This window comes from Anolis carolinensis, chromosome 4, assembly GCF_035594765.1.
Source record: "Anolis carolinensis isolate JA03-04 chromosome 4, rAnoCar3.1.pri, whole genome shotgun sequence".
NCBI lineage: Eukaryota > Metazoa > Chordata > Lepidosauria > Squamata > Dactyloidae > Anolis > Anolis carolinensis.
In genome coordinates, this window is record NC_085844.1 from 167741438 (window position 1) to 167767507 (window position 26070).

The 26070-nt window shown below is 40.7% G+C and overlaps 1 protein-coding gene across 2 annotated transcripts; it reads left to right on the forward strand.

Moving 5' to 3' along the window:
* The first annotated feature begins 565 nt into the window (after positions 1-565).
* Positions 566-24576, forward strand: serbp1 (SERPINE1 mRNA binding protein 1). 2 transcript variants are annotated; one of them, XM_062978180.1, is made up of 10 exons: positions 566-1114; positions 6826-6979; positions 9579-9725; positions 9868-9939; positions 10448-10522; positions 14104-14281; positions 17181-17228; positions 19723-19896; positions 20757-20795; positions 22530-24576. In XM_062978180.1, exons 1-10 carry the CDS (start codon positions 676-678, stop codon positions 22584-22586), a joined length of 1383 nt encoding a protein of 460 aa, XP_062834250.1. In that variant the 5' UTR covers positions 566-675; the 3' UTR covers positions 22587-24576. The 2 variants fall into 2 exon arrangements, with proteins under 2 accessions (XP_062834250.1, XP_062834249.1); XM_062978179.1 differs by having other exon boundaries at positions 567-1114; positions 9850-9939.
* Positions 24577-26070: the final 1494 nt, after the last annotated feature.

Sequence of the window (26070 nt, forward strand, 5' to 3'; positions counted from 1 at the left end):
TGAGGCATGGGCAAACTTGGGCTCCTCCAGGGGTTTTGGACTGCAACTCCCACCATCCCTAACAGCCTCGGGCCCCTTCCTTGTCCCGCTCAGCCGCTTAAGCGAGGGTGAAAAGGAAAGGGCCTGAGGCTGCTGCGAATGGTGGGAGTTGCAGTCCAAAACGCCTGGAGGGCCCAAGTTGCTCATGCCTGCTATACCATATCAGTGTACATATAATGTCTATTTGTCTTAAAAGATCTCGCCTTCAGTAGACGCTCCCCTTCATTTTAAGGCCGTCTCCGTTAGTATTCTCTGCTTCCTGCCCAAAATAATAATAGCAGCAGCAGCAGCCGCCGCCGCGACCTCTTTTGTACCAGAAGCCCTTCCGAGGCTGGCTCCCATTGGAAGGCCACCCTCCCATGCCTCTCCCTGCTTGTTTCCTTGGCGCCGCGGTGCCTGCTGGGAATTGTAGTTTGGGGCGGTAGTTCTGTCTAGGAAAGGAGACTCAACACTAGCCGGGCTGGACTCGGCTTCCCGTGACGCCCCGCGCGGCGCATGGCAGTTTCCCGGATGTGTCTGGGGCCGGAAGAGAAGCGCGACTTTCTCGGGGGGCCGGCCATCTTGTGCGGGCAGGCAGCGAGGGTGGGCCGGGGCCTGGGCAGCATCCGCGGAGGATCCCGCCGAGAGGGGCCCATCATGCCCGGACACCTGCAGGAAGGCTTCGGGTGCGTCGTCACCAACCGCTTTGACCAGCTCTTGGACGACGAATCCGATCCCTTCGAGGTGATCCAGGCGGCCGAGAGCCGCAAGAAAGAGAGCGGAGGCGGAGGAGGCGGCGGCGGCGGAGGAGGGCACCAAGGAGGCCGCGGAGGAGGAGGCCAAGCGGGCCAAGGCAACGCTTCCTCGGGCGGAGGAGGAGGCGGCGGCCAAGCGGTCCAGTCTGGCGGTAGCGGAGGGGGCAGCGGCAGCGCGGCCAAGCAGCTGCGCAGGGAGTCGCAGAAGGAGCGCAAGAACCCTCTGCCGCCTTTCGGCTCGTCTTCGTCGGGGCCTGGAGGCGCCTCAGATCGGAGGGAAGATGGAGGCGGTGGAGGAGGAGGAGGTGGGCAGCCTGGCTCGGCGCCCCTCAGGAAGGAAGGTGAGCCTGGGCAGGAGGACAGAGGAAAGGGAGGGCTCTCCTCGCAAGGCCGCCTTCAGGGGCCCCTCAGTTAGGGCCCCGCGCCTCTGCTTCCCCCTCTACTCCGTTCCCAGCCCCATTATCCCCGAAGGGGAGGGTTGGCGGGAAAAGAAGGTAGGGGTTGTGACTGGGAGAAGAAGGGCCCTTCCACACAGCCATATCACCCAGAATATCAAGGCAGAAAATCCCACAATATCTTCTTTGAACTGGGTTATCTGTCCAGACTGTCATATTTTCCAGTTCAAAGCAGAAAATGTGGGATTTTATTCAGGCCGAAAAAGCCTGCGCCCGAAGATCAAGGAAGAGGCCTTTGCATTGTGTCAGAATAATACGACATAAGCCGCTTTGCTTCATTACTTTTGCACTTGGAGGGGCCTAGAGATGTTTGTGTGTTGTGTCAGAATATAACACACAATTAGGCGGCTTTGCTTCGTATAATGGATAGAGTTGGAAGAGACCACATGGGCCATCTAGTCCAACCTCCTGCCATGCAGGAAAGCTATCTTCATTACATTTTGACTTGGAGGGGCCTGATAATTGTTTGCCTTATGTCCGGATAACACAAAATGGGCCGCATTATCCCATTGCTTTTGGGCTTGGAGAAGCCTGGAAATAGTGCATGTCTTGTGTCAAAATATAACCCAAAATAGGCTGCTTTTCTGTGTCAGAACATAACACAAAATTAGGCTGTTTTGCTTTGTTACATTTCGACTTGAAGAATCCTAGAAATTGAGTGTTTGTGTTGTGTCAGAATGTAACACAAAATAGGCAGCTTTTCTTCATTACATTTCAACTTGGAGGAGCCTGGTAATTGTGCGTGTGTGTTGTGTCTGAATATAACACAAAATAGGTGACTTTACTTCATTACAATTTGGCTTGGAGGGGGCTGGGATTTGTGTGTGTCTTGTGGCAGAATAACACAAAATGGGCCACTTTATCCCATCGTCTTTAGACTTGGGGAGCCTGGATATTTGTGTGTGTGTGTGTGTTGTGTCAAAATAGAACACAAAATTAGGCTGCTTTGTTTCATTACATTTCAATTTGGAAGGGCCTGGTAATTGTGTGTGTGTGTGTTGTGTTGTGTTGTGTCACAATATAGCACAAATAAGCTGCTTCTCTCCATTGCCTTTGGACTTGGAGAAGCATTTTTATACCCCGCCACCATCTTTCCAAAGGGGCTCAGGGCGGCTTACAAGCAGAATCAGGCCCAGGATATACAACAAAATTCACGCACTAAAAATGCAGTTAAAACATAATAACGTATCAATATATATAACAGTGTAACACAAAATAGGCTGCTTTTCTCCATTGTCTTTGGACTTGGAGAATCCTAGAAATGGTGTGTGTGTTGTGTCAGAATATAACACAAAATTAGGTGGCTTTGCTTCATTACATTTCGACTTGTAGGGCCTGGTAATTGTGTGTGTTGTGTCAGAATAATACAAACTAGACCACTCTACCCTATTGCTTTTGGATTTGGAGAGGCCTGGGAATTGTGTGTGTCTTGTGTCAGAATAACACAAAATGGGCCGCTTTATCCCATCACCTTTAGGCTTGGAGGGCTTGAGTATTTGTGTGTGAGTGTTGTGGTCAGAATATAGCACAAAATAGGCTGCTTGTCTCCATTGCCTTTGGACTTGGAAAAGCCTAGAAATGGTGTGTGTGTTGTGTCAGAATATAACACAAAATAGGCAACTTACTTCATTACATTTTGACTTGGAGGGGCCTGTTAATTGTGTGTGTTGTGTCAGAATAACACAAAATAGGCTGCTTTCCTCTATTGCCTTTGGACTTAGAGAGGCCTGGAAATTGTGTGCATTGGTTGTCAGTCCTGAGCTGGTTCTTGCAGGGAGGCTCAGGGGAAGGCGGGAAAGAAGGGGCGCCCCCAAAGGCAGCGTTTATGGAGAGGATTGTTTGTTAAAAATAGAAGTGAAATAAAATAAAAAATAGTTGCTTTCGTCCATTGCCTTTGGGCTTTGAGACGCCTGCAAAACAGTGTGTTTGTGAAGAGGTTGTCAGTCATGAAATGGCTCTTATAGAGATAGAAAGACCACTGAAGAGGTAAAAGTTCCCACTCCTTATATTCTTATAAGAAAAAAAGAGAAAACGATAGTCTGACCAACAGATGCAAGATAACATAAAACAGGCTGCTTTACTCCATTGCCTATGGACTTGGACAGGCCTGGAAATTGTGTTGTCCAGGTTTGACTGTGTCAGAATAACACAAATTAGACTGCTATACCTTTGGACTTGGAGAAGCCAGCAAAATAATGTATGTTGGTTTCTGTTGTTAGATTGTTCCTTCAGGAAGACAGAGCCCTTCGGAGAGGTGTTCTGGGAGATTTCAGTCATGTAGAGAAAGAGACAAAATCCCTTGGCCACCAGATCCAGTCAGAGTGGGCACGTGGTGGTGTTAATGAAGTTTAGGCAATATGTATACTGCTGCAGGCCACCACGTGCTTTTGTCAGCATGTTGCTTGACTCTTCCTGCTGCTCCTGCCAGAGCTGAGCCAGAACACAAAATGGAGTTCTCAGTGCTTTGGATGAGTATTTGCAGAAGGGAGTCTTCCCTGGAGTTTGAAGTTAAGGGTGGGCATGGTGCCCTTAGCATGCTTATTAGGAAACTTGCACTTTATTGATATTTTACCTTAAATGATTGTAAATATGATGTGGGTTTATCTTAGTGCAGTATTTGTATTGCCTTTTTGACTTCAGCTCCGGATTAGTGAAATGTATGTGCAGTCCACCAAGGTTTGAACAGTTCCTCACCTCCCCTTGTGCCCAAGCTGAGTGTCCCTAAATGTTTGAAACCGGAAGTGTTCTATATTTCCTATTTATTCTAATTTTGGAATACTTGCATATAAACAATGAGATCTTGAGTTAGAACTCAGGTCTAAGCATGAAATTAATTTGTTACATATACACCTGATACACATAATCTGAAGATAATTTTATACACAGTGTTTTAAATAATTTTGTGCATGATACAAAGTTTGAACCACCAGAAAGCAAAGGTGTCATGATCTCAGCCACTCAAACAATTTTGGAAAGGGGGAATTTTAGAATTCCGGATAACAGATAACCTATAATATGGAGAGGTAAAACAAATGTACAAGAAAGTGGGCTTTCTTGTCATTCTGAGTTTCCCCACATTCAGAAAAACATTAATTTTGAATCATTCAATGAATTTTACTCAGATAAGTGACATGTGGATTTTTGTTTCCAAGCCAGTGAAGGAAACTACTTAACTAAATAACTACTGTGCATTCTTTTCATAATAGCATTGTTCCTAAATACAGAGTGAGTATGGTTTGAGACACTGGAAGATGAGGGATGGAATCCCCATTCAGCCATGGAAACCCATTGAGCTTAAGTCATGCTCAGCCTCAGAGGGAGGCAAGGGCAAGCTTCCTCTGAATGAATTCTGGCAAGAAAACCCGAGATAGGTTCATAGAAGTCAGAAATGACCTGAAGGCACACAAGTGTTCCCAGATGCCTTTGGCGTGCAACTTGATGATGGATTTAAAAATTTCTAAACATAAAGCTGTATAGGATGTGTATACAATGCATTTAAATATGTAAAGTGTTCTGTCAAGTAGAAAAAGGAAATTTCCTTATTCAGTTTTTCACTTTTGCAGGGGTCCTGTATCCCTGACCCTAGGGAATGTGGAGGGCTGACTGTATAGCCAATTCTTAGATAGTAATCTAAGAATTACTGGTGTGCCATTAAATGCAATGGCTGGCATTCTGCTTACTTCAAATTAGAATAGACTCGTTAAATTAATTGTGCAGTCAACACATATGAAAATATTGCTTTAATGGATTTACTTTCTTTGTTAGTTATAGTCAGATTGAGGACAGTATGAATCTCTAGTTACTGAAATTCTAAGTAGCATCTTCTTGCAGATATTAATTGCTATAGCAGTCATGTCATAATTGCTCAGATATTTTGAGGAAAGTTTAAATTTTATACTGCCAATCAGGAATGTCTTTTCACAACTGCTAACCTATGTGTCATGTATGCAATTTTCTGTTTTCTGGCATAGTAAAGAAAGCCTCCACTATTGCAGCTTTTATGCCCTTGTATTAACTTAATTTCTTCAGAAGGTAATATAAACTATGTCATTCTGCATTCTTAATTTATTTTATAAATATTCTTTCTGCTGATATGGGACTCAAGATGACCATATAGTCTATTACCCCAGCCACAAATATGTTCAGGGTAAAAAAAAAGGGGGGGGCAGGCTTTGAATATGGGAGCTTGGAGTCTAAATAGTGTCATCCCTGCTTAATATTTGCATAGGAGATGACCTACAGGTGTTATAGACTACATTTCGAAGGAAGGAACTGACAAAACCACCTGAGTATTCCTTCCCTAAGAAAGCCCTATGAAAATCATGGGGTTGTCATAAATCATCAGATGTCTTGATAGCACATGCATTTATTAAATGCCTCCCATATTGTGACTAGGAGCAATTTTAAAAGATATGTTTTCCACAAGAAACAGGTTCGGTTTTGTTAGGCTATTTTAACACTAGAATAAATAGTTTTACTTAGGTTTACTTATTTGTTGGGCTTCTGTCATTGCCTGCTGCACAACGTTGTACTTATTGTGGGAGGCAGTGCTCTCATGTTAGCTTAGTTTATGAGCTGCCATTGAGCAGAATTTGAGTTGTCTTCTTAACAATGTTGATATGAAGTTTACTGGATATTTAAAAGGCATCAGACTGATGTATTCTGTGTTTTGTTGGGTGAGATTAAAGGTGCGATCAGCAAGCTGTATAGACTGTCTTGTAAACAGTCTGTGCTGAACTGTAGAACAAGATTTCTTTTCAGTAACCTTAATTAGTATGATACTATACACAAAAGTTATTTGGTACGTCTCCATATCATTTTTATAGGGTTTTTATGTGACTATTACATCTGCAGAGCATTCCAAAACTACCTGCTTTTTACTTCAAGTGTGGCATTATGACAAGAGTCATTGGGTTGAATTTAAGCTCAGTTAGTCCTCATCTAGTCCCATTTGAAATCCGTAGAACAATTTAGTCAAGATTAATTCACTTGATAGAAAAACATGGCTAGGTTAATTTTCTAGGTGCACTTATACCTAATAATATCCAAACAAATTTTATGCTCTGTGATTTGTACTGTTACTTAAAAATCTTTCAGGTATTCCAGCATTACTTGGAAAAACACACCGCATAACATTTTGAAGTACAGGTTTCAGTGAATCCTAGCTGGCAGTAACTCTACTGTATCTCTCCCAAGAGGTAACAATGGCATATAGCTTCCATTCCACTGCTTAAATTAAATTTTTTGCAGTTTTCCAAAACGAAAGTATGTCATTAAGGTAGTATGGAATAACTGGATTTAATAAAACAGAATGGTAGGAAATCATATTTGAATATGCAGCAACAACGGTTATTCCTTGTGTCTTAGTTTTTGCTTTTCCACAAAAGAGTTAAAATATTATAATAGCTGCAAAGCTTGTTTGGTCAGAAATCAGGGAAAAAATCATGTTGTGGCAGAGGCAATATTGACAATATTCCTTGCTAGTCTTGGAAATATCTATAACCTCTCTATGGAGTCTGTCCTATGTCCTAAAGAATAAGAGTTGTTTTGTGGAAATAGATAAATAGCTTACTCATGTGGATTGCCATCTATTTTAGGAATAAGGCGAATTGGCAGAAGGCCTGATCAGCAGCAGCCTCAGGGGGAAGGCAAGCCTATTGAAAGGAGGCAGGAGAGGCGGCCTCCTCGTGAGCGACGATTTGACAAACCTGCTGAAGAAAAGGGTGAAGGAGGAGAATTTTCCGTTGATAAGTAAGAACTGCATGTTTTAACTTTTAAGAGAGGGGAACGCAGTGTGTTTTGTGTGGTGTGATTATCCTGCTAATGGATTTAATGCTATACACTTAGTCAGGCAGAGCAGAATTTTTTGTCTTATTATAATCAGGGGTAGCTGAGTTGACCATACGGCGAAATACAATAAAATCCATAAAAGAGCAATACCTTTATTGGCTAACCAAAATGTAGGTAATGCCATCAGGCAAAAAAGTTAATTAGGCAAATAAAAGGTAAAGGTTTCCCCCTGACATTAAGTCCAGTTGTGACCAACTCTGGGGGTTGGTGCTCATCTCCATTTCTAAGCCGAAGAGCCGGCGTTGTCCATAGACACCTCCTAGGTCATGTGGCCGGGATGACTGCATGGAGCGCCGTTACCTTCCCGCTGAAGCGGTACCTATTGATCTACTCACATTTGCATGTTTTTGAACTGCTAGGTTGGCAGGAGCTGGGGCTAACAGCGGGTGCTCATTCCGCTCCCGGGATTTGAACCTGGGACCTTTCGGTCTGCAAGTTCAGCAGCTCAGCACTTTAACACACTGCGCCACCACCAGGGGCCCAATTAGGCAAATAGCGATACATTTATCAGCCCAGCAACATTCAGAAAATGCAAGCAGGCAAGGATGTTAAAAACACAGAAAAAGATAAAGCTGTTAGAGTCACAGGTCTGTATTCTGTCTCAGGTGTTGCTCTGCTGTCATATTAAGAGATTTCATTATAGGCAGAGACTATCTGGAGACCAGAGAGAAAGACTAATAAAAGACAGGTAATAATTTCAATTCTTATTAGCAACACATTTGACTAAAACTGCTCTTTTCTTAGGCAAAGAACATTGAATGTATCAAGAAGTCTCTGTATTGTTACTGGAAATTTTTGTTGGTGTGGTTTAATGGGTGGATTTGAAGGTACACACACAGAGGTAACATTTGCCAGCTGCAGTCCAGTGAAATAATTTAACCGTTGTTGGAGATAAAGTCCTAAAAGAATTAAGTCCTGGTCTATACTGTAGTTCCCTTTTGTTAAAACTCCCTCTGTTGCAGCAAAATTTGGTGTATCCAGATATTGGCATACAGCAAAATCTATTAAAATCTGTAAAGAAGCAATACCTTTATTGGCTAACCAAAATGCAGAAAATGCATCATAGGTGTCTTCATCAGGCAAAGATGTTAAAAATCTTACAGGAGAAAAAAAGAGTGAAGATGGTAGACTACCTTCTGTATGAGGTGTTACTCTTGTCAGTTAAGAGAGTATCTGGGGCCAGAGTGAAGAATTGGGGGGGGGGGGGGGGGGAGAGTGAAGAACGCGGAGGGGGGGCAGGAAGACATCATACCATCTTATCTCCCATGTCATCAGTTGGGAGCCCCTCCCACCAAGGAATAACTGCCACTCTGAGGCCAGAGTGAAGAACGGGCGGGGCCAGGAAGTCATCATACCAACCTGAGAGCCAGGAAGATAGTTCCATCTTGTCTTCTGTGCCATAGCAACATGCTATGCTATTTTACACACACACACATAATTTATTATAATTTATAAATATATAATATAATGTATATACATACAATGTTGATAATAATATTATAATGTAATACAATATTATACTAATAATATAATATAATAATATTAATTATATATTATACATTAAATGTAATATTACTAATAATATTACCATATAATGATATAGTACAATATAGTAATTTAATGTTTATATTATACTATGCTAATAATATAATGTATGTACATTTGATTTGTAAGCCGCTCTGAGTCCCTTTCGGGGTGAGAAGAGTGGGATATAAATATAGTAAATAAATAAATATTGAGGGATTTCAATGAAAGCAAATATGGTTTTCACAGTATTGTTTTTCTTGTTCATATTCAAAATGTGAATACAGTAGAGTCTCACTTATCCAAGCTAAACGGGCCGGCAGAAGCTTGGTTAAGCGAATATCTTGGATAATAAGGAAGGATTAAGGAAAAGCCTATTAAACATCAAATTAGGTTATGATTTTACAAATCAAGCACCAAAACTTCATGTTATACAACAAATTTGACAGAAAAAGTAGTTCAATACCAAAATATCATGATATATTGAAAACATTGACCACAAAAATGGCTTGGATAATCCAGAGGCTTGGATAAGCGAGGCTTGGATAAGTGAGACTCTACTGTATTTGCTTTGTGGTTAATAGTTTTAAAGAATGTTGGTAGCTCTAAAATAGTTGTGTACTTATTAAATGTTTAATATGTATTTGCAAATTTAACACTGGCCAATGCCCATTGTGTTGCTTCAAACGTTACATTGTTTCTGGGTATATTTGGCCTGATTCAAAAAATGGCACCAGTTTTCCCTGATCAGCTGTAGTTTTTGAGATATAGAATGTATGCCATATACCATTTGCTTGCTCATAGGAAACCACAATAGCCATACCTAAGAAACTAGAGTTGATGCTGTCTACCCAGTGGAATTTTTTGCATTAGGACAACAAATAACCCAAGGAAGAGGTCTGAAAACCAAGGCATCAAGGCAACATTTTTTTATTGTAGTGCTGTGCAATTCATAATTTCATTTCTTTTACAACAGGCCAATTATTGATCGTCCTATGCGTGGTCGTGGTGGCCCAGGTGGAAGGGGCAGCCGCGGTGGCCGAGGACGGGGAATGGGTAGAGGAGATGGCTTTGACTCCCGAGGCAAACGTGAATTTGATAGACATAGTGGAAGTGACAGATCGTAAGTATTAAATCATGCACGTCTGTACTTTTAAGATACACTAATTCTCAATAGTATAAATATTTCAAAATGTACCTTTGAATTTCTGTATCCAAACACTATTATGTTAATTCAGTTTTGTTAGTTCTCTTTCACATTTCAGTGGTCTGAAGCATGAGGATAAGCGCGGTGGAAGTGGATCACACAACTGGGGAACGGTCAAAGATGAGCTAACGTTAGTACCTTGTTTTGTTTTGAAATATATCTTAGAGTAAATTTATAAGCAGAGCTACATATTACAGTTTTTTCGATTACATTTAAAGTGCAAATATATTTCTGAGTACCTGTAAATATAAATGCAAAGCTGTATGAAACAGTGTTACAAAAATGCAGAGATGCATGTATTGGACAAAATGGTCAACATGTTCAGTGTCACAGAAGGCATGTACAAGGAATGTGATTTTATAACAAACAGCATAGAAAATTGCAGCAGGTTTTTAAAAAATGGTCTTATAATTTTGGTTTCTGACTACATATGAGACCATCCATACACCTCAATTTTAGCAGTCTTGGGGAAATACTATATAGTTGCTTTATAATTAAGAAGTTAAGTTTGTTTTAAGAGAAACTGAAAATCTTGTTAAATTATCCCATATGTTTTCACATGATTATTTTGTCAGTTTTAGAAGATGTATGTAATGTGCTAATTTTCAATTAACCATTAAAATAAAACTTAATTTCAGTGACTTGGATCAATCTAATGCAACAGAAGAAACTCCAGAGGGAGAGGAACACCCACCTGCTGACTCAGAGAATAAGTAAGCGTTGAGTTGCCACCAATTACTTTGATCACTAATAAAAAAGACAAACTCTTTATCAAGAAAGTATTATTTTGCGAAGAGTTTTCTTGTTAAACACAAAAACATGTGTTACCTTTGCTATATGACAAACTGATTTAAGATTGAAATTTCAAATCAAAGTGAAGGGGGGGGGCTTCACTAGATGGCCTATGTGGTCTCTTCCAACTCTTATTATTCTATGATTCCATCATATAACTTAAAATTTTGCATATATACAAGAAATTATATTTTAATGGTAGTTGATGGATCTTTGAAAAACCCTGTCCTACATATAAAGTAGAGTGGCGTTGGATGTCAAAGATTTGCCTTTTAGTCTTGCTCAGATGAAATGGGATAAAGAATTTCAAGTGGGGCCATATTTGTTTATAATGGCATAGAATCAATTGATTTACACAAAATGACAAGCTGCTAGAACCCTGGCTTGTCATGAACTAGCAGTATGGTCCTTCTTTCAGCTTTGATTACACTGACCACAAAGCTTCACTTCATGGTTTACTAACTGTGAGCATGATGCTTATTCACAACAAACCATGATTCCTGTAAATTCTTGATTTTCATTGAAACACACTCATTGTGTTGATACAAATCTTTGAGAATCACGTGCCTTCTAGATATTATATTGTCTACTGACTTTCTGTCTGGTATGGTAGTTCACAGCACTGTATGCCATACTTGGATGTTACATGTATTAATACAACTCATACATGTATTTTGAGTTGATTTTTTTTTCTTTTAAAATTTGTAAAGCTCATCTTAAAATAACTAATGTGATTGATGTAACTTGAGTTGGAGGCTTGTGGTCCTCCAGATGCTGTTGGACTACTATTCCAATCAGCCCTCGCCAATATGGTCAGTAATAACAGCTAATCAGATTGGCAATCCAACAGCATTTGTTGGGTCACAAGATTGCTGCTCCTTACCTGAGCCATGACATTAAGTATTTTATTATAACTATAGCATGTTGGAACAGGTTTCCAACATCGTTTACTGTTCTATATACTGTTTTGAATAAATCCTCCTTTTTGGTCCAGAAATAGAAATGAGCAGTGTTTAAGACATAGTTAAGAAATTGGTATACACTTTCAATTAAAATACTGTAGAAGTCCGCTTTTTAAAATAATAGACATCATCTTGGTTGTTGTATGTCTTTCGGGCTGTGTGGCCATGTTCCAGAAGTATTCTCTCCTGATGTTTCGCCCACATCTATAGCAGGCATTCTCAGAGCCCTCCCACCCAGGCTTTACGGACTCCCAAAAATCCACAAGGACTCCATCCTACTCAGACCCATTGTAAGTGCCATTGGATCGCCGACTTACAACCTGGCAAAATTTCTGGCTACACAGCTACAAACCCACATTGGGCTCACTGTGCACTATATTAAGGACTCAACACACTTCATAGAAAAGATCAGCAACCTCAAGCTAAGCACCAAGGACATCCTGATCAGCTTTGATGTGGTGTCCCTATTTACCAAGGTCCCGGTAGCTGACACCCTCACACTAATCAAACAAAACTTCCCAGAAGACATCACAGCCCTGTTTCACCATTGCCTCACCACTAGCTACTTTCAGTGGGACAATGGATTCTATGAACAAAAAGATGGAGTGGCCATGGGGAGCCCTCTCAGCCCAGTAGTAGCAAATTTCTATATGGAACACTTTGAAAAACAAGCCCTAGAAACAGCACCAAAAAAGCCAACTGTATGGTACAGATATGTAGATGACACCTTCACCATTTGGAGCCATGGAGAGGAAGAACTCAGCAAGTTCCTGGACCACCTTAACAGCATCCACCCAAACATCCAATTCACCATGGAAAAAGAAAAGGAAGGAAAACTGCCATTTCTAGATGTTCTGGTCATCTGCAAACCCAATCAACAATTGGGCCACACAGTTTACAGAAAACCTACACACGTAGATAGATACCTTCATAAAAACTCCAACCATCACCCAAGTCAAAAAAGAAGCACAATCAAAGCCCTGACGGACCGTGCACAAAGAATCTGTGAACCTCACCTCCTCCAAGGTGAACTAAACCACCTAAACTGGGCTCTACAGGCCAATGGATACTCCATCACAGACATCAGAAAAGCTGCAAGGCCAAGAACAAGCCATGAGAGTCAAGACAAAGATCCACCCAGAGGAAAGGTGTTCTTACCATACATCAAGGGAACCACTGACCGCATAGGCAAACTGATGAAGAAGCACAACCTACAAACTATCTACAGACCCACAAAGAAAATCCAACAAATGCTACGGTCAGCGAAAGACAAGAGGGATCCTCTCACCTCTGCAGGAGTCTACCGGATACAATGCAGCTGTGGACAAGTCTACATAGGGACCACCAAACGTAGCGCCCAAACATGAGTCAAAGAACATGAAAGGCACTGCAGACTCGCTCAACCAGAGAAATCAGCCATAGCAGAGCACTTGATGAACCAACCTGGACACAGCATATTATTTGAGAACACAGAAATGCTTGACCACTCCAACAACTATCATGTCAGACTACACAGAAAAGCCATTGAAATCCACAAGCATGTGGACAACTTCAACAGAAAGGAGGAAACCATGAAAATGAACAAGATCTGGCTACCAGTATTAAAAAACTCAAAAATCAAAACAGTAGATGGGAAGCAACACTCTGAGGGCAGAGGAGCCCCAAGGACGGCTAATGACTCTGAACAAAGGATGCCCCCCAGGCAAGAGACAAACCTTTCCAATGCTAATTAGGGTGATTAACTGAAACATTAATGCTGGCTTTCAACTGACAAAGGACTCTTGTCACACCCTGGACTCTCCACAGATATATATTTTTATCTTCCTTGCCTAGTTTATCAATGCCTCACACCTTTGAGGATGCCTGCCATAGATGTGGGCAAAACGTCAGGAGATAATACTTCTGGAACATGGCCACACAGCCCGAAAGATATACAACAACCCTGTGATCCCAGCCATGAAAGCCTTCGACAAGACATCATATTGTTATTTAGGGTGTTTTAGATCTGATGTACATATAGTCTATGGGATTTTAATTTATTTTTTCTTTGTGGTGACTGCCTATACGTGTAGGTTGTTTAACATTCAGCAGTATAGGGAGAAAGGATTTCAGAACCTGAAGAGAACTATTAATGGAAATGTAATGCAGCTCTCGGGAATGAAAGCAATCAAAGGATTGGGAATAATAAATGATAGTGCACAACTGTTTTTTCTGTTAGGGTTATATTGGTGCCACTTCATGATTATCAGTCTTCTGCAGATTAAATGGTCAGATGCAATAATACATTGGATTGTAAAATAGATGATAATAAAGAATGTGTTCAGATGATTTCCACAATACCATTATTTTATTTTGACTGAATTAGAAATGCTTTAACATAAGTCGTTTTGTGTAAGGAGTAAATTCTACCAGTGTTCATTCTATTTAGGTGGTATTCCTATTTACTTGTAGCATTTCTGTGTTCAGACTTCACAATTCTGAATGTGTAACTGTCTTCAGAATATGTGAAATGAGTTCCCATCACTATAAACCTATTGCAGAGAGAATGAAGTAGAAGAAGTGAAGGAGGAGGGGCCCAAGGAAATGACTCTGGATGAATGGAAAGCTATTCAAAACAAGGATCGCGCAAAAGTTGAATTCAACATCCGCAAACCAAATGAAGGTGCTGATGGACAATGGAAAAAAGGTTTTGTTCTCCATAAGTCAAAGAGTGAGGAGGTAGGCTTTTTCTGGTTGTCTTGTCTTCATTCTTTATTTATAGAGTTATACTTACAGTGTTTATATTGTCTACATTAGAATTCACAATGTAGATACAGTAATTGATATACACTGCATTTAATCTAAAACTGTCAGTAGTTTGTATAAGACTCAAACAAAATATTTGGGTCTTATACAATATCTGGCTCTTAGCAGTTAATGAAAACCATTTGGGCACATATGTGGCAAAGTCTTGGGTAGCAATTCCAGGTATTGTGGAATTCAGGGTGTAGATTGGATTGATCAACATGTGCTCCCTCATCTTCCATTTATTGTTTGAATGAAACATTGTAGTCTGGCAAACATTATTCCCCTTAAAATCAGAGTGTGTGGCACCCATGTGCTCTGTTTTGCTTTTTTAAAAAAAAAAAATCTAGGGAGTGAAAATCCCCCCCCCCCCCCCCCCCCCGACAACTCAGAAGTATCTTCTTCTGGGTATTTAAGTTCAGCATAACATTTGCCAGTGTCCATGTGAATTGCATTTATTACTCATTGAAAGCCTGAATCCTAAAGCAAGTTCAGATCTGTAGAAATAGTGTGTGCTGTAGTGGTAGGGTTCTGTTTTGGGTACATAATTCAAATAAACACTGTGTCATAGAAGGGTTTGCAAAAGGTAATTAATTACTTTTTCCTCTCAGATGGAAATATTTGTTTAGGAAGATAGATTTGGAAAATACATGTGTAGGGGATACTGAAATAGTTTGTGGGCTTAGGGGGCAATTATTTTGCTTCAGTGTTCTGTGTATTTGTGGTTTGCTTGCTTTTTGTGCCTCTTAGGTGGGTTTTTTTGGCCTGTTGCATTTTATGGTAATGTAGACACCCCCCCCCCCCCCCGCGGGTGACTGTGGGCCTCATCAGAAAGGCCAGTCAAAGTGTCCCACTTCTTCTAGTTCCAAGAGAGAAGAGAGAGGCAGCGGGACAAATCTGTCACCCCGAGTGCAGCTCCCTCTTAGTGACACTTTCACCCCCATTGAACCAGCACAACACGGGAAGCCTCCATGTTAGGGTGAAAGCATCCGATGCTTTCACACTGGTTGAGAGCGGAGCCTTGGCTGGAAGTCACATGATGTCGTGAGCCTCCATCCTCCAGAATGGGGGAAAGCGTCCTAGGACGCTGAATTTATCCTGTTTAATGAGGTCTTGTGTCCTTTGGTGATGTTCTGCCAGTGGAATTTCCTGGAATTGCACTGGGACAGTCTCCCTCCCATACACCCTCAATGCTTGTTCTGAAGAGCTGGGAAACTCCTAGTGCTCTTTTCTAAATAATGCCATGAGCATAAATGAAAAGAAGAGAAAAGCTTTGCTATACAGTTTGTTCATTGGTCTTGCATTGCATCAGAATTCATTTCATATTTATCCATAAGAACACCCTGTTGTTGGGTATGGTTTATTCCTGGCTGTACATGTGCTTCAGGTTAGAACCAATAATAATAATAATAATAATAATAATAATAATAATAATAATAATAATAATAATAAAACTTTATTTATACCCTGCCACCATCTCCCCAAAGGGACTCGGGGCGGTTTACATGGGGCCCCGCCCTGGACAATACAATATAACACAACAAAACAACATATCATAATACAATTAACCAATACAATTGATAAAATATACAGTACAGCACAGAATCAAGAAAGCAATCTAACAGGGGCGAGCCGCATGAACACTAAGTTAAAAACTCAGGGTGAGAAAGGGATCAAGATAAAAACCTTGGGGAACAGGAACATCAGATAATGAAACAGTCTAGGGGATAAATGTTGAGGGGAATGACAAAAGAACAGTTACTCTCCGAAGGCACATCGGAATAGCCATGTTTTTAAATCTTTCCTAAAGGCTAAAAGAGTGGGGGCTTGCCTAATTTCACTGGGCAGTGAATTCCACAGACAGGGGGCCACAGCAGAAAAGGCCCTCTCCCTTGTTCCCACAAGGCGGGCCTGAGATATAGGAAGCGGTGACAGGAGAGTCTCCCCTGATGAACGTAGGGATTGGGCAGGTTTATAGAGGGTGATACGGTCACGAAGGTAGGTGGGTCCCAAACCATTTAGGGCTTTATAAATGATGGTCTGCACCTTGAATTGGGACCGGAAGGTGAACGGTAGCCAGTGGAGCTCCTTAAACAGGGGAGTAGATCTCTCTCTGTAACTCGCTCCCGTTATTAATCTGGCAGCCGAGCGCTGGACCAATTGTAACTTCCGGGCCGTCTTCAAGGGAACCTAAAGATATATTTCAGAATTCTAAACCTAATTACTAAGATTGCACATTAATGAAAGCTAAGATATTTGAGCCCTCAGTGGCGCAGCGGGTTAAACCGCTGCACTGCTGAACTTGCTGACCAAAAGGTCAGCGGTTCGAATTCGGAGAGGGGGGTGAGCTCCAACCTCCACCAACCTAGCAGTTCGAAAACATGCAGATGTAAGTAGCTCAATAGGTACTGCTCTGGCGCTCCATGCAGTCATGCCAACCACATGACCTTGGAGGTGTCTACAGACAATGCCAGCTCTTTGGCTTAGAAATGGAGGTGAGGACCAATCCCCAGAGTTGGACATGACTGAACTTAATGTCAGGGGAAAACCTTTACCTTTACCTAAGATTCTGATACAATCCTATCCCTGCTTTTATTTATGAATCGTAATATTTCTCAATCTTCTTATTTGCCATGGCTGTCAAATTAACGTGTCTGAATATCTTCAATCTGCATGGCATATTAATGTTTTATGCTCATTGTTCTTGATTTTGTTCTTGCTCTGTCTATCCTCCTGGTTCATTTGCCTAATCATAGAGCATCTTATTTCTGTAATGTAGACTCTAATTTTCTGTTTGTTTTTATCCCTCGCGTATCGACACAACTTGAATCAGACAAAGGGGATGACAGAGGTGCAAGGGAGTCAGCTGGAATCCAATGAGGTACTGACAATTTATATGTATTCATTGGATAAGGAAAAAGATAAATGTTTGAAGTGAGGTTTAAGATATTTTAAGAAACACACTGGTATATACTCCTGGTCGTGCATCCATTCATTTTAACGAATATTGTTACTTTACAGACAAATAAGTTTTGTTCGTCTTGGTCCATCTGTGTTTGCTTGTTTCATTTTGCCATATGTCTCTCTTAATAATAATACACCATAAGTAGTGAATAAAATGATTTATCTGTATGGCTATCCTGGTACAACTATTGTTTAAACCAGTGATTCCCAAAGTGGGCGCTACTGCCCCCTGGTGGGCGCTGCAGCGATCCGGGGGGCAATGATTGCACCTATTAGGACACAGGGGCAGGACCAGGGGGCGGGCCTCTTCCCAAGTGCCGGAGACAGGGCTGATCACCTGTCATAGGACACAGGGCAGAGCTAGAGGAGTGGGCGTGGCTTCTTCCCATGAGCCCGAGACAAGGCTGAGAATCTATACCTCTCCTGAGTCACTTATTGGGACATAGAGGGCAGATCTAGGGAAGAGGGCGGGACGTCCTTCCAAGAGCGCGAGACAGGGCTGAGCCTCTATACCTCCCCTGAGGCGCTTGTTAGAACATGGTGGCGGGGTATAGAGGTTCAGCACCGTCAGGCACTTGGGAAGAGGCCTGGCCCCCTCCTCTAGCCCTGCTCCCTGTGTCCTGGTAGGCGCTGCAGGACAGGGATAGAAGCTCGGCCCTGCTTCAGAGCTCGTAACTCCACCCATTCCAGTCCTGGCCGCCCATTAGTGGCCCCTCCCCCTCCCAGCCCTGCATCTTGGAATAGGGGAGAGGCTCAGCCCTGCCCTCTTGAGCAGGGGCCATGCCCACCCCTCTAAGCCACCCCCCCCCTTTCCAGCAGGCGCTGAGTCATATTTTTTGTGGAAAGGGTGCAGTAGGCCAAATAAGTTTGGGAACCACTGGTTTTAAACCTACGTAAGAATAATTATTATTGTACTACCTTTATTTTTGTTAAATTCCAGCAACATGTTTGTGAATCTGATCATAATCCTCATACTTCTATATAATTATGACACCCAGCTCCTGAATATTTCTGAAAAGAAGTGCTTCATAAATGGGAGAGCGTGTCTTCCCTCCGCTCTGCAAATCAGACTTTAGGCAGCTGATTATGTAGCTTCAGCAGTGGTGTGCACACATATAATGAAGATATGGACAGACTGGGAGATTATTGGATTTACAGAAGAAAATCTTGGAGCACCCAGTACCTCCCCTCAAGTTGCAGCATGACGTATTAACCTAATAAAATAAATGAATTTCACGTCTTTTTTTTTTTGAAGTCAGGTGTCCCACATGACATCATGTATTGACGATTTCTAGGTGCTCACTTAAAATGGAACTGGAAAGTTCCAAAATTAGAAGCAAATTTATGTAAACTCCAGGAGTGTGGTACGAAATAGGATTTCTTGGTGATAGTAGCTTAAGGAATGCCTTTCCTGCCCTGGTTCCTTCTAAATCCCATTGGGCCCAGTAGTCACAGCCAAAGTTTGAAGGTGATGATAGTTGTAGTTCATGGGCTGCCCTATGGTGACCCTTCAAATCAGCATATAAAAGAGCACACGGCAAGCTATGTGAAAAGAATAGGAAAACAATATAAAGGAGCTGAGTCTTGTGTGTTTGACTTGTAAAAGATGATACTGTGTTTATAGGCTAGCTCTTAGGATCTAGAATTACATAGAAGAAGTAGTCAGAGTGCGAAGTCATTAACCCCATTTATTACTACAGGTTTTCTGCACATCTCATATAGCAATGCGATTTTTAAAAGATTTCATAGAATCATAGAATAGTAGAGTTGGAAGAGACCTCATGGGCCATCCAGTCCAACCCCCTGCCAAGAAGCAGGAAATCGCATTCATAGCACCCCCGACAGATGGCCATCCAGCCTCTGTTTAAAAGCCTCCAAAGAAGGAGCCTCCACCACAGTCCGGGGGAGAGAGTTCCACTGCCGAACAGCCCTCACTGTGAGGAAGTTCTTCCTAATGTTCAGGTGGAATCTCCTTTCCTGTAGTTTATAGATGAGAGGGTGTCTACTATATAGTAATGTGCTTTCAGTGTTCATTTAAATGAACCCTCTGCTTATAGTTGGATTATAATTGCTCGTGAATGTTTTGCATTTATTTTATCTTGCCTTAGTGTCAAAGCACCTTGGGTTGCTTCAGGGATGAGGTGTGTGTGTACATGTTCTTAGTTCCGTTTTTATCCTAGCTTTTGTGTTTTCTGCAGTTGATAGGGCTGGGGTCAGTCATAGTATATGTTGATTATTATTTCAAGCTTGTGTTTGTGGTTGACTAGCACAGCGATCTTCCTGAATTCCTGGGATGATTTGATATGCAGTGAAAATATGTTTAAATTACAGTATGTTTAAATATATGTTTAAATTGTTTAAATATATGTTTAAATATATGTTTAAATTACAATAAACTCCTTTCATTGTAGTCTCATGCTGAAGATTCTGTAATGGATCATCATTTCCGTAAGCCTGCAAATGACATCACATCCCAGCTGGAGATCAATTTTGGGGATCTTGGCCGTCCTGGGCGTGGGGGTCGAGGCGGAAGAGGAGGCCGTGGGCGTGGGGGAAGGGCTAACCGTGGAAGCAGAACTGATAAGGTAAATAGTTGCTTCTCTTCTAATTAAACACTGACTTTATGTATTTTCTGATTGAAGTATATCCACATTGCACAAGATCTCTTAGGAAATTGGCTGCTTGAAGCCATGGCATGCATTCAAGGTTTTTCCTTTAGACCACCTTTCACACTTAATGCCCTACATACATCACCTTGCTGCCATAAGCTTGAAAATCTTGCCAGTAGCTTGCCCCCAACCCTCTGTACCTGGGTCAAAACAGAAAGTACCTTTTCAATTAATTAAAAAAAATGGGTTTTTTTGGGCAGGGTTTTTTTTTGCAAAAGATAAACATGTTAAATATGTGCATATACTTGTATCACAGGGTGAGGTATGATTGAATTATGCTTACCACACTTTTGAAACAGATAGTATCTAGTTCATGGTGCAGTTTCTTTTTGTGCTTTTCCAGATTGCAATTTGCAAATATAATCTGATATTACAATAAGTGCTGTAGCCATTTGAATGGCAAATAGGGAATGTTAATCTACATTTTTGAATGGCAAAATTCCAAGGAGCAATTCTGCTGATAGATATTTTCCTCAAATTGAACTGTGGGAGGCCCTTCCCAGTATTAATCTAGAAGGCTGTGAAGCTCTTCTGGTTTTTCCTGGATGCACAGAACTGCAGGAAAAGATGGTAAAAAGCCCCAGTGTACTTGCAGTTGAGCACAGTGCAGCATTAGTTTTGTTATTAATCCAGTTTGTGGGATTGCTTTCTGTAAGAGTTCTCATAACTGAAACTGCTTCTCAAAGCATTTGTTGTCATAACCTGCTTCTTGTTTTGTTTTTCCTCATTACAAATTCAGTACACTAATACTTGTGTTTCATTGCATTTCATTCCAGTTGGTTAAGGAGTTTGATGTCATCCACACACCTAGCCAGGTTAGTGATTTTATATAGTTTTTATTTCCTGGTTTATGGAACCTTTTAGATTTCTCCCTTCCTTTCTTCCTGAACATATGTACAGCATTTTTAGGAGTTAATATATGCCTACCTTGGTCCTAATTATGCCTTTATCAATAACAAAAGTTGGCATGCTACAGATTTAGATTGATATGTAGCACTTTCCTCCACAGACTAGTCATTACGATACTATTTGTTTCAAGATTTCTGTCTTCAGCTAGTTATGTGACCTGTGTATTGATGATAATCCAGTATGTGCGTGGTCTTGGTGACAAAGAGAGAGTGCTTGAAAAAAAAATTGAAGCTATATAGGGAGATATATTTTTCAAGTAGTCTGGACCTAATCTGCAAACCTGAGATTTCAGCAGGTGTTTAACCCCACCCAATGCTTTTTAATTGACCAGGAGCACCTCTTGTGCAGTTTACCCATCACAGACATTGGTTTAATACAGAGACAACTTTCTTGGAATTGAGTGAAAAAGAGAAACAAAGAGTTGGGTGGCATGTAGGTATCAAATTACATGGGGGATAAAACTGAATTATGAGACATGGCACAGGCTGTGGGATTTAATAAGAATCCAGCACCGCCTTCTGTGTTTGCTCATCCAAGAAGGACTGTTACTCCTGTAGTACAGCGCACTCATTTTCCCACAAGAAGGAAACCGTGGTTGGTTGGTTGGTCACCATCCGACACAGAAAATCCGGTCTGAGAAGGCTTGATGATGATGGGTTGATAAGGATTTGCAGTACAGGCAGTCCCCAAATTACATATAAAATAGGTTCTATTGGTAATTCTTAAGTTGAATTTGTATGTAAGTTGGAACAGCTCTGAGGCACACTGCTGGGTGGTGAATGAGTGGAGCACCACAGCGGCAAAAACTTCACTCTTTGTAATTTGGCCAAAAAAAGTGCACAGTACAGTTACTGCATGCTTAGAATTTCTTCTTTAAAGACAAGTGTTTGAAAACCAAATCTTACATCAATGGACAGGAAAACCAGAGAAATGGGTTACCCTTCTGTTAAGGAGCCTCTCCTGTTTATTCCACTTCAGCTTCTTTGGGGAGCATTTATGATGTAGAATGAATGTAGCTTTGCTCCACCTTTACTGTCCTGGCTCAATGCTATCGATTCCTGGGGGCTTTATAAGATCCTTCGCCTTTTCTGTCAAAGAACACTGCTGCCTCACCAAACTACAAATCCCAGGGTTGCATAGCATTGAACCAAGACAATTATAGTGGTGTCACACATGGAGCAAAGTAAAGGGGTGGGGAGAGATCCAGGGAGTCTTTGGTTTAGCACTAAGATTTCATGGGAGGGAGGGGAGAGGCCCGTTCATAATTCTGAGTTGTACGTAAGTCGGAAGTTTGTAACTTGGGAACTACCTGTATCACCTTTTGAGCTGACTCCTCCAGGAAGGAAAATAGACCTTGTAATTTGTATTTTGATGCAAGACTGGGTTTTGTTGGACAAGTCACATTCTCTCACCCTCGGGGAGAGGCAAAGGCAAGCCTTTCTCTGGACAAATATTGCCAAGAAAACATTGTAATAGGTTTGCTTTAGGGTTGCCATAAATCAGAAGCAACTTTAGTACAGATGTTCCACTGTACATGTATATATGTAGTATATATGTTCCACTATATAGTAATGCTGCAAATAAAACTGACAGACATGATGACCTTTTGGCGTAATATGTGCTTCCTCTTTCTCTTTCAGTCCAGTGCTTCTGCTCCTGACGTTGATGATCCGGAAGCTTTCCCAGCTTTGTCCTAAACTGGATGCCCTAAGCCAACCCTGCCCCTTGTTGGGCCCTTCTTTTCAAGGCTTGCATGCTTAAGGATCCTAAAAACAACTTAAGAATTTTAAAAGGGGACTCTCATTCATACCATTCACACCTGAAGACTGAATTTTACCTGTTTTGAAAATGAACTTCTCTTGCTACACAGAAGCAACAATATGGTAGTCAGTTTTGTATTTAGAAATGTAATGGTAGCAGGGATGTTTTCATAATTTTTTTTCCGGAAATTATGCATTCTTCATGGATACTTTTTTGTATTGCTGCTTGAAAATATGCGTTTCCAAACTTGAAATATAGGTGTGAACAGTGTGTACCAGTTAAAGCTTTCACTTCATTTGTTTTTATTTTTTAAGTTAGGATTTTAGATGTGTTTTCCCTAAATTACAGACAATTTTAATTCCGGCACACTTTTTTCTTTTAATACTTCTTAGCAGGTTATTTTCAGTCCACGGTCAGCTGGGATATGTACAAAAATTGTTAGTACTGTGTGGAATACTAACATCTGGAATATTTTGAGTTTTTTAATACTTAAATTCAAACTTGGAAAAATCCATTTTCTTCTATCTTTGATAGTTTGTGTATTCAAAAATCTTTATACAAAATTGATATCAGATACTTGAAAAAATACTCAAAGCACATTGGTTTATATTCACAATACCTGCTTATGAATCTAGCAGCTCTGTTTGGATAATTGGTCTAAGTCTTTTTTTAAATATTGTGTTACGCCTCCCATATCCACCCTTTTAATCCTACCCTCTTTTTCTTCAAAAAAGCTAGTTGTCTGTTGGTAAAACTTCATTTAACCTTGTTAATATTGTTGCTACCAAAAATACTCTGTAGACTGGAGCAACTTTTTTTTCAAGACATGGGAGGTTGAGAAGAGAGTGGCATCTTATTTCTTAATACAGTTGGTTTAAAGTACATTTGATATTTGTCTGGCAGTGCGGTATATATACATATAAATGCACCTACATTGCGTGCATTCCAACACTGTTGTAATATCTTGCAACCGTGATTCTAAAGAAGAAACCAAAGGGCACTGTGTACTATTTTGGAGGAGGAGGATTGGCTCATTCAAGGCAGAGAGCAAAGTCCATCAAAATGGGACAGCTGTGGTCTCCGTGGGACATAACCAAAACCTCATCACCTAATTGAAATGTGGATTTTGCTCTGATGCTTCGGCTTCTGGTCTCTTCTGGATGACAAATGAATGTTTCGTTTTCATGGGGTGATTGTAAAGCGTTCTCCTTTCCACTGTAGAATAGTTTAACTTAATCCTGTGAACAGGAATGTTACCACTTTCAAAACACAAAAGGACTTGAGAAGAGCAAACAATAAAACAGGACTACTTAGGGGATTTTTGTTTGTTTGCAACATTTTTTAGGAGGCTAGAACAGAAATATCCATATATTTGAGGTGTTTACATGTTGAGCAGCTTGTAGCATTTGTAGGTTTCTTAATGGGGTAGAAAGCTAATGATGATACCCCTTTTTAAAAAGATGTATTGGGTGGACAAAAGTATTGGACGACTCAACAGTAACTGCTTGTTTGCGGTGTTTAGCTGGATCATATTGTCAGAATTCTAATGAACATTTGTTTACATAAGCAAAGGTTAATGTATTGGATTGGACTCTTGAGGCATTAATCTTTTCAACATTGTAGTCAAGAGGAAAGAAGTAAATTTTAGGTGTATCATAGCTTTTGCCCTCGGGGGTTAAAGCTAAGCACTCTTTTTCAAAGTTTCTTGGTGCTTAGTCTCGAGGTCTCAAATTTTAGAGGTAATTTCCGTAGGTCAACAGGTGCATATATTCTCAGTAATACTTGGGTTCCTGCTCCTACACAACCCATGCCACAGGGATATGTTAGAAGAGAATTTGTTGTTATCTGTACATAATATTTCACTTACAACAGCTGTACAAAATATTTCAGTCCCCAAAGACATACTAAATAGGATTTTTAAAAATTGTTCTTTGTATCTTTTCTTTTCGTGTCCCCTTCTTAGCTAATGATGGCTGTTTCTCTCCAAAACTTGCCCTTTCATAAAAGCCAAGTATCCCATGCCAGTTTGATACTTGACACATTTCCCTTCATCTTATAGCATTTGGGTAATATAGAACAGTTTAGGGAAGCCTTTTAAAGAGGGCCCACTTGTTTTCTTAGCTGTGTACTTTGTGTCAAGCTGTGAAAAATATATCTCTAATCTTGGCATGTGTTAACAAAATAAAGGTTTATTTTCATGCTCTTTTATTAAAAATGTCACAAAAAGTTGACATTATAAAAAGTAAGTAAAGTCAGGCATCTACTTTCTGGCTGACCAACTCCTTAAAAATACTTTTCCACAGTGGTCCCATTATGGGTTGATAGTGGTGGACATACTTTTGGCAAATTGCTATTTGCATAGTTAGCGTTTAGCTATTACATGAATCTGATTTTGTATCTCATCTTCTCTTGCTTATCCCTTTGCACCAGTTCGTTCTAGGAGTGCAGCTTCTTTTAGAATGGACCAATATTGAATATGAATTGGTTGACTTAATTAAATGTTTTGAGCATGAAAGTTCATCTTGTGTCAACTAACCAATAGAAATGTTACCAGATGAGTAAAAGAAAACAGCAGAAATCCCTTTTTAGTTCACCATCAGGGTCAAAACTGTCTATTGTGCATATAGGAAATCTTTCTGTTGGATGAATACTGCATCTAGTGGTTAAGTCTTACCCTTTGAGATTCACTTGCATACCATAACTGTTGACTTAGTAAAAGCAGGACTGATTCTTTGGCTGTCTTGAAGGTTAGATATTTATTCTCAAGTTGATAGTATTATATTAGCTAGTGTCCAGTTACTGATTTGGGCACTTGCTAAAATGACTTAATAAGACAACTAATCCACTGTGATGCTTTATTGTAGTATGCACAGATCATAATTATATAGCTTTTATTGTTTTAACAAACATGTACCCTAATCTACAAATGATTTAAAGTGGGCTGAAGAAAATTGTGTATGTCCCTGTTTGGTATACCATTTTTCCATAAGCCAAATAAAGCTTTAAAAATGAGTGGGGAAGCTCAGGACCAAATCTGGCATTTCTCAGTTTGGTCTCTAGATCCCAGGAGGTTCTGATACTTTCTTTGGGGGATTCCCAAAGGTACTCAAATGTTTCTCCTAAGGCTATTGGCAACAAGAGCTTTAAATTAAAATATGCTGCTACTTCCAATCCCAGCCTTTTACTCCATCTAGTGACCTGCAGGCCCTGAAGAATTCTGAAATTGTATTTGGCCTTCAAGATGACAGGCCTCACACTGGCTTTAAAAAATCACTAGGGTGTGAAGGTGGCAAGTTTGATGGCAAGAGAAAGGGAAGGCGGGGAATAATTCTTGAGAAAAGGTGGGTGTTCTGCTTTATTCTACTCTTGCAAAGGCCTGTGTTTGGCAATGTTCTGTTTTCATCGGTTCAATCTTATAAT

Bases quoted from the DNA above. Each gene is read 5' to 3' on its own strand.
- serbp1 (XM_062978179.1), top strand. From the start codon at position 676: ATGCCCGGACACCTGCAGGAAGGCTTCGGGTGCGTCGTCACCAACCGC. The intron at 10,523-14,103 runs GTAAGCGTTGAG...AACCTATTGCAG, and splicing joins CCTGCTGACTCAGAGAATAA to AGAGAATGAAGTAGAAGAAG. The intron at 20,796-22,529 runs GTTAGTGATTTT...TTTCTCTTTCAG, and splicing joins TCATCCACACACCTAGCCAG to TCCAGTGCTTCTGCTCCTGA.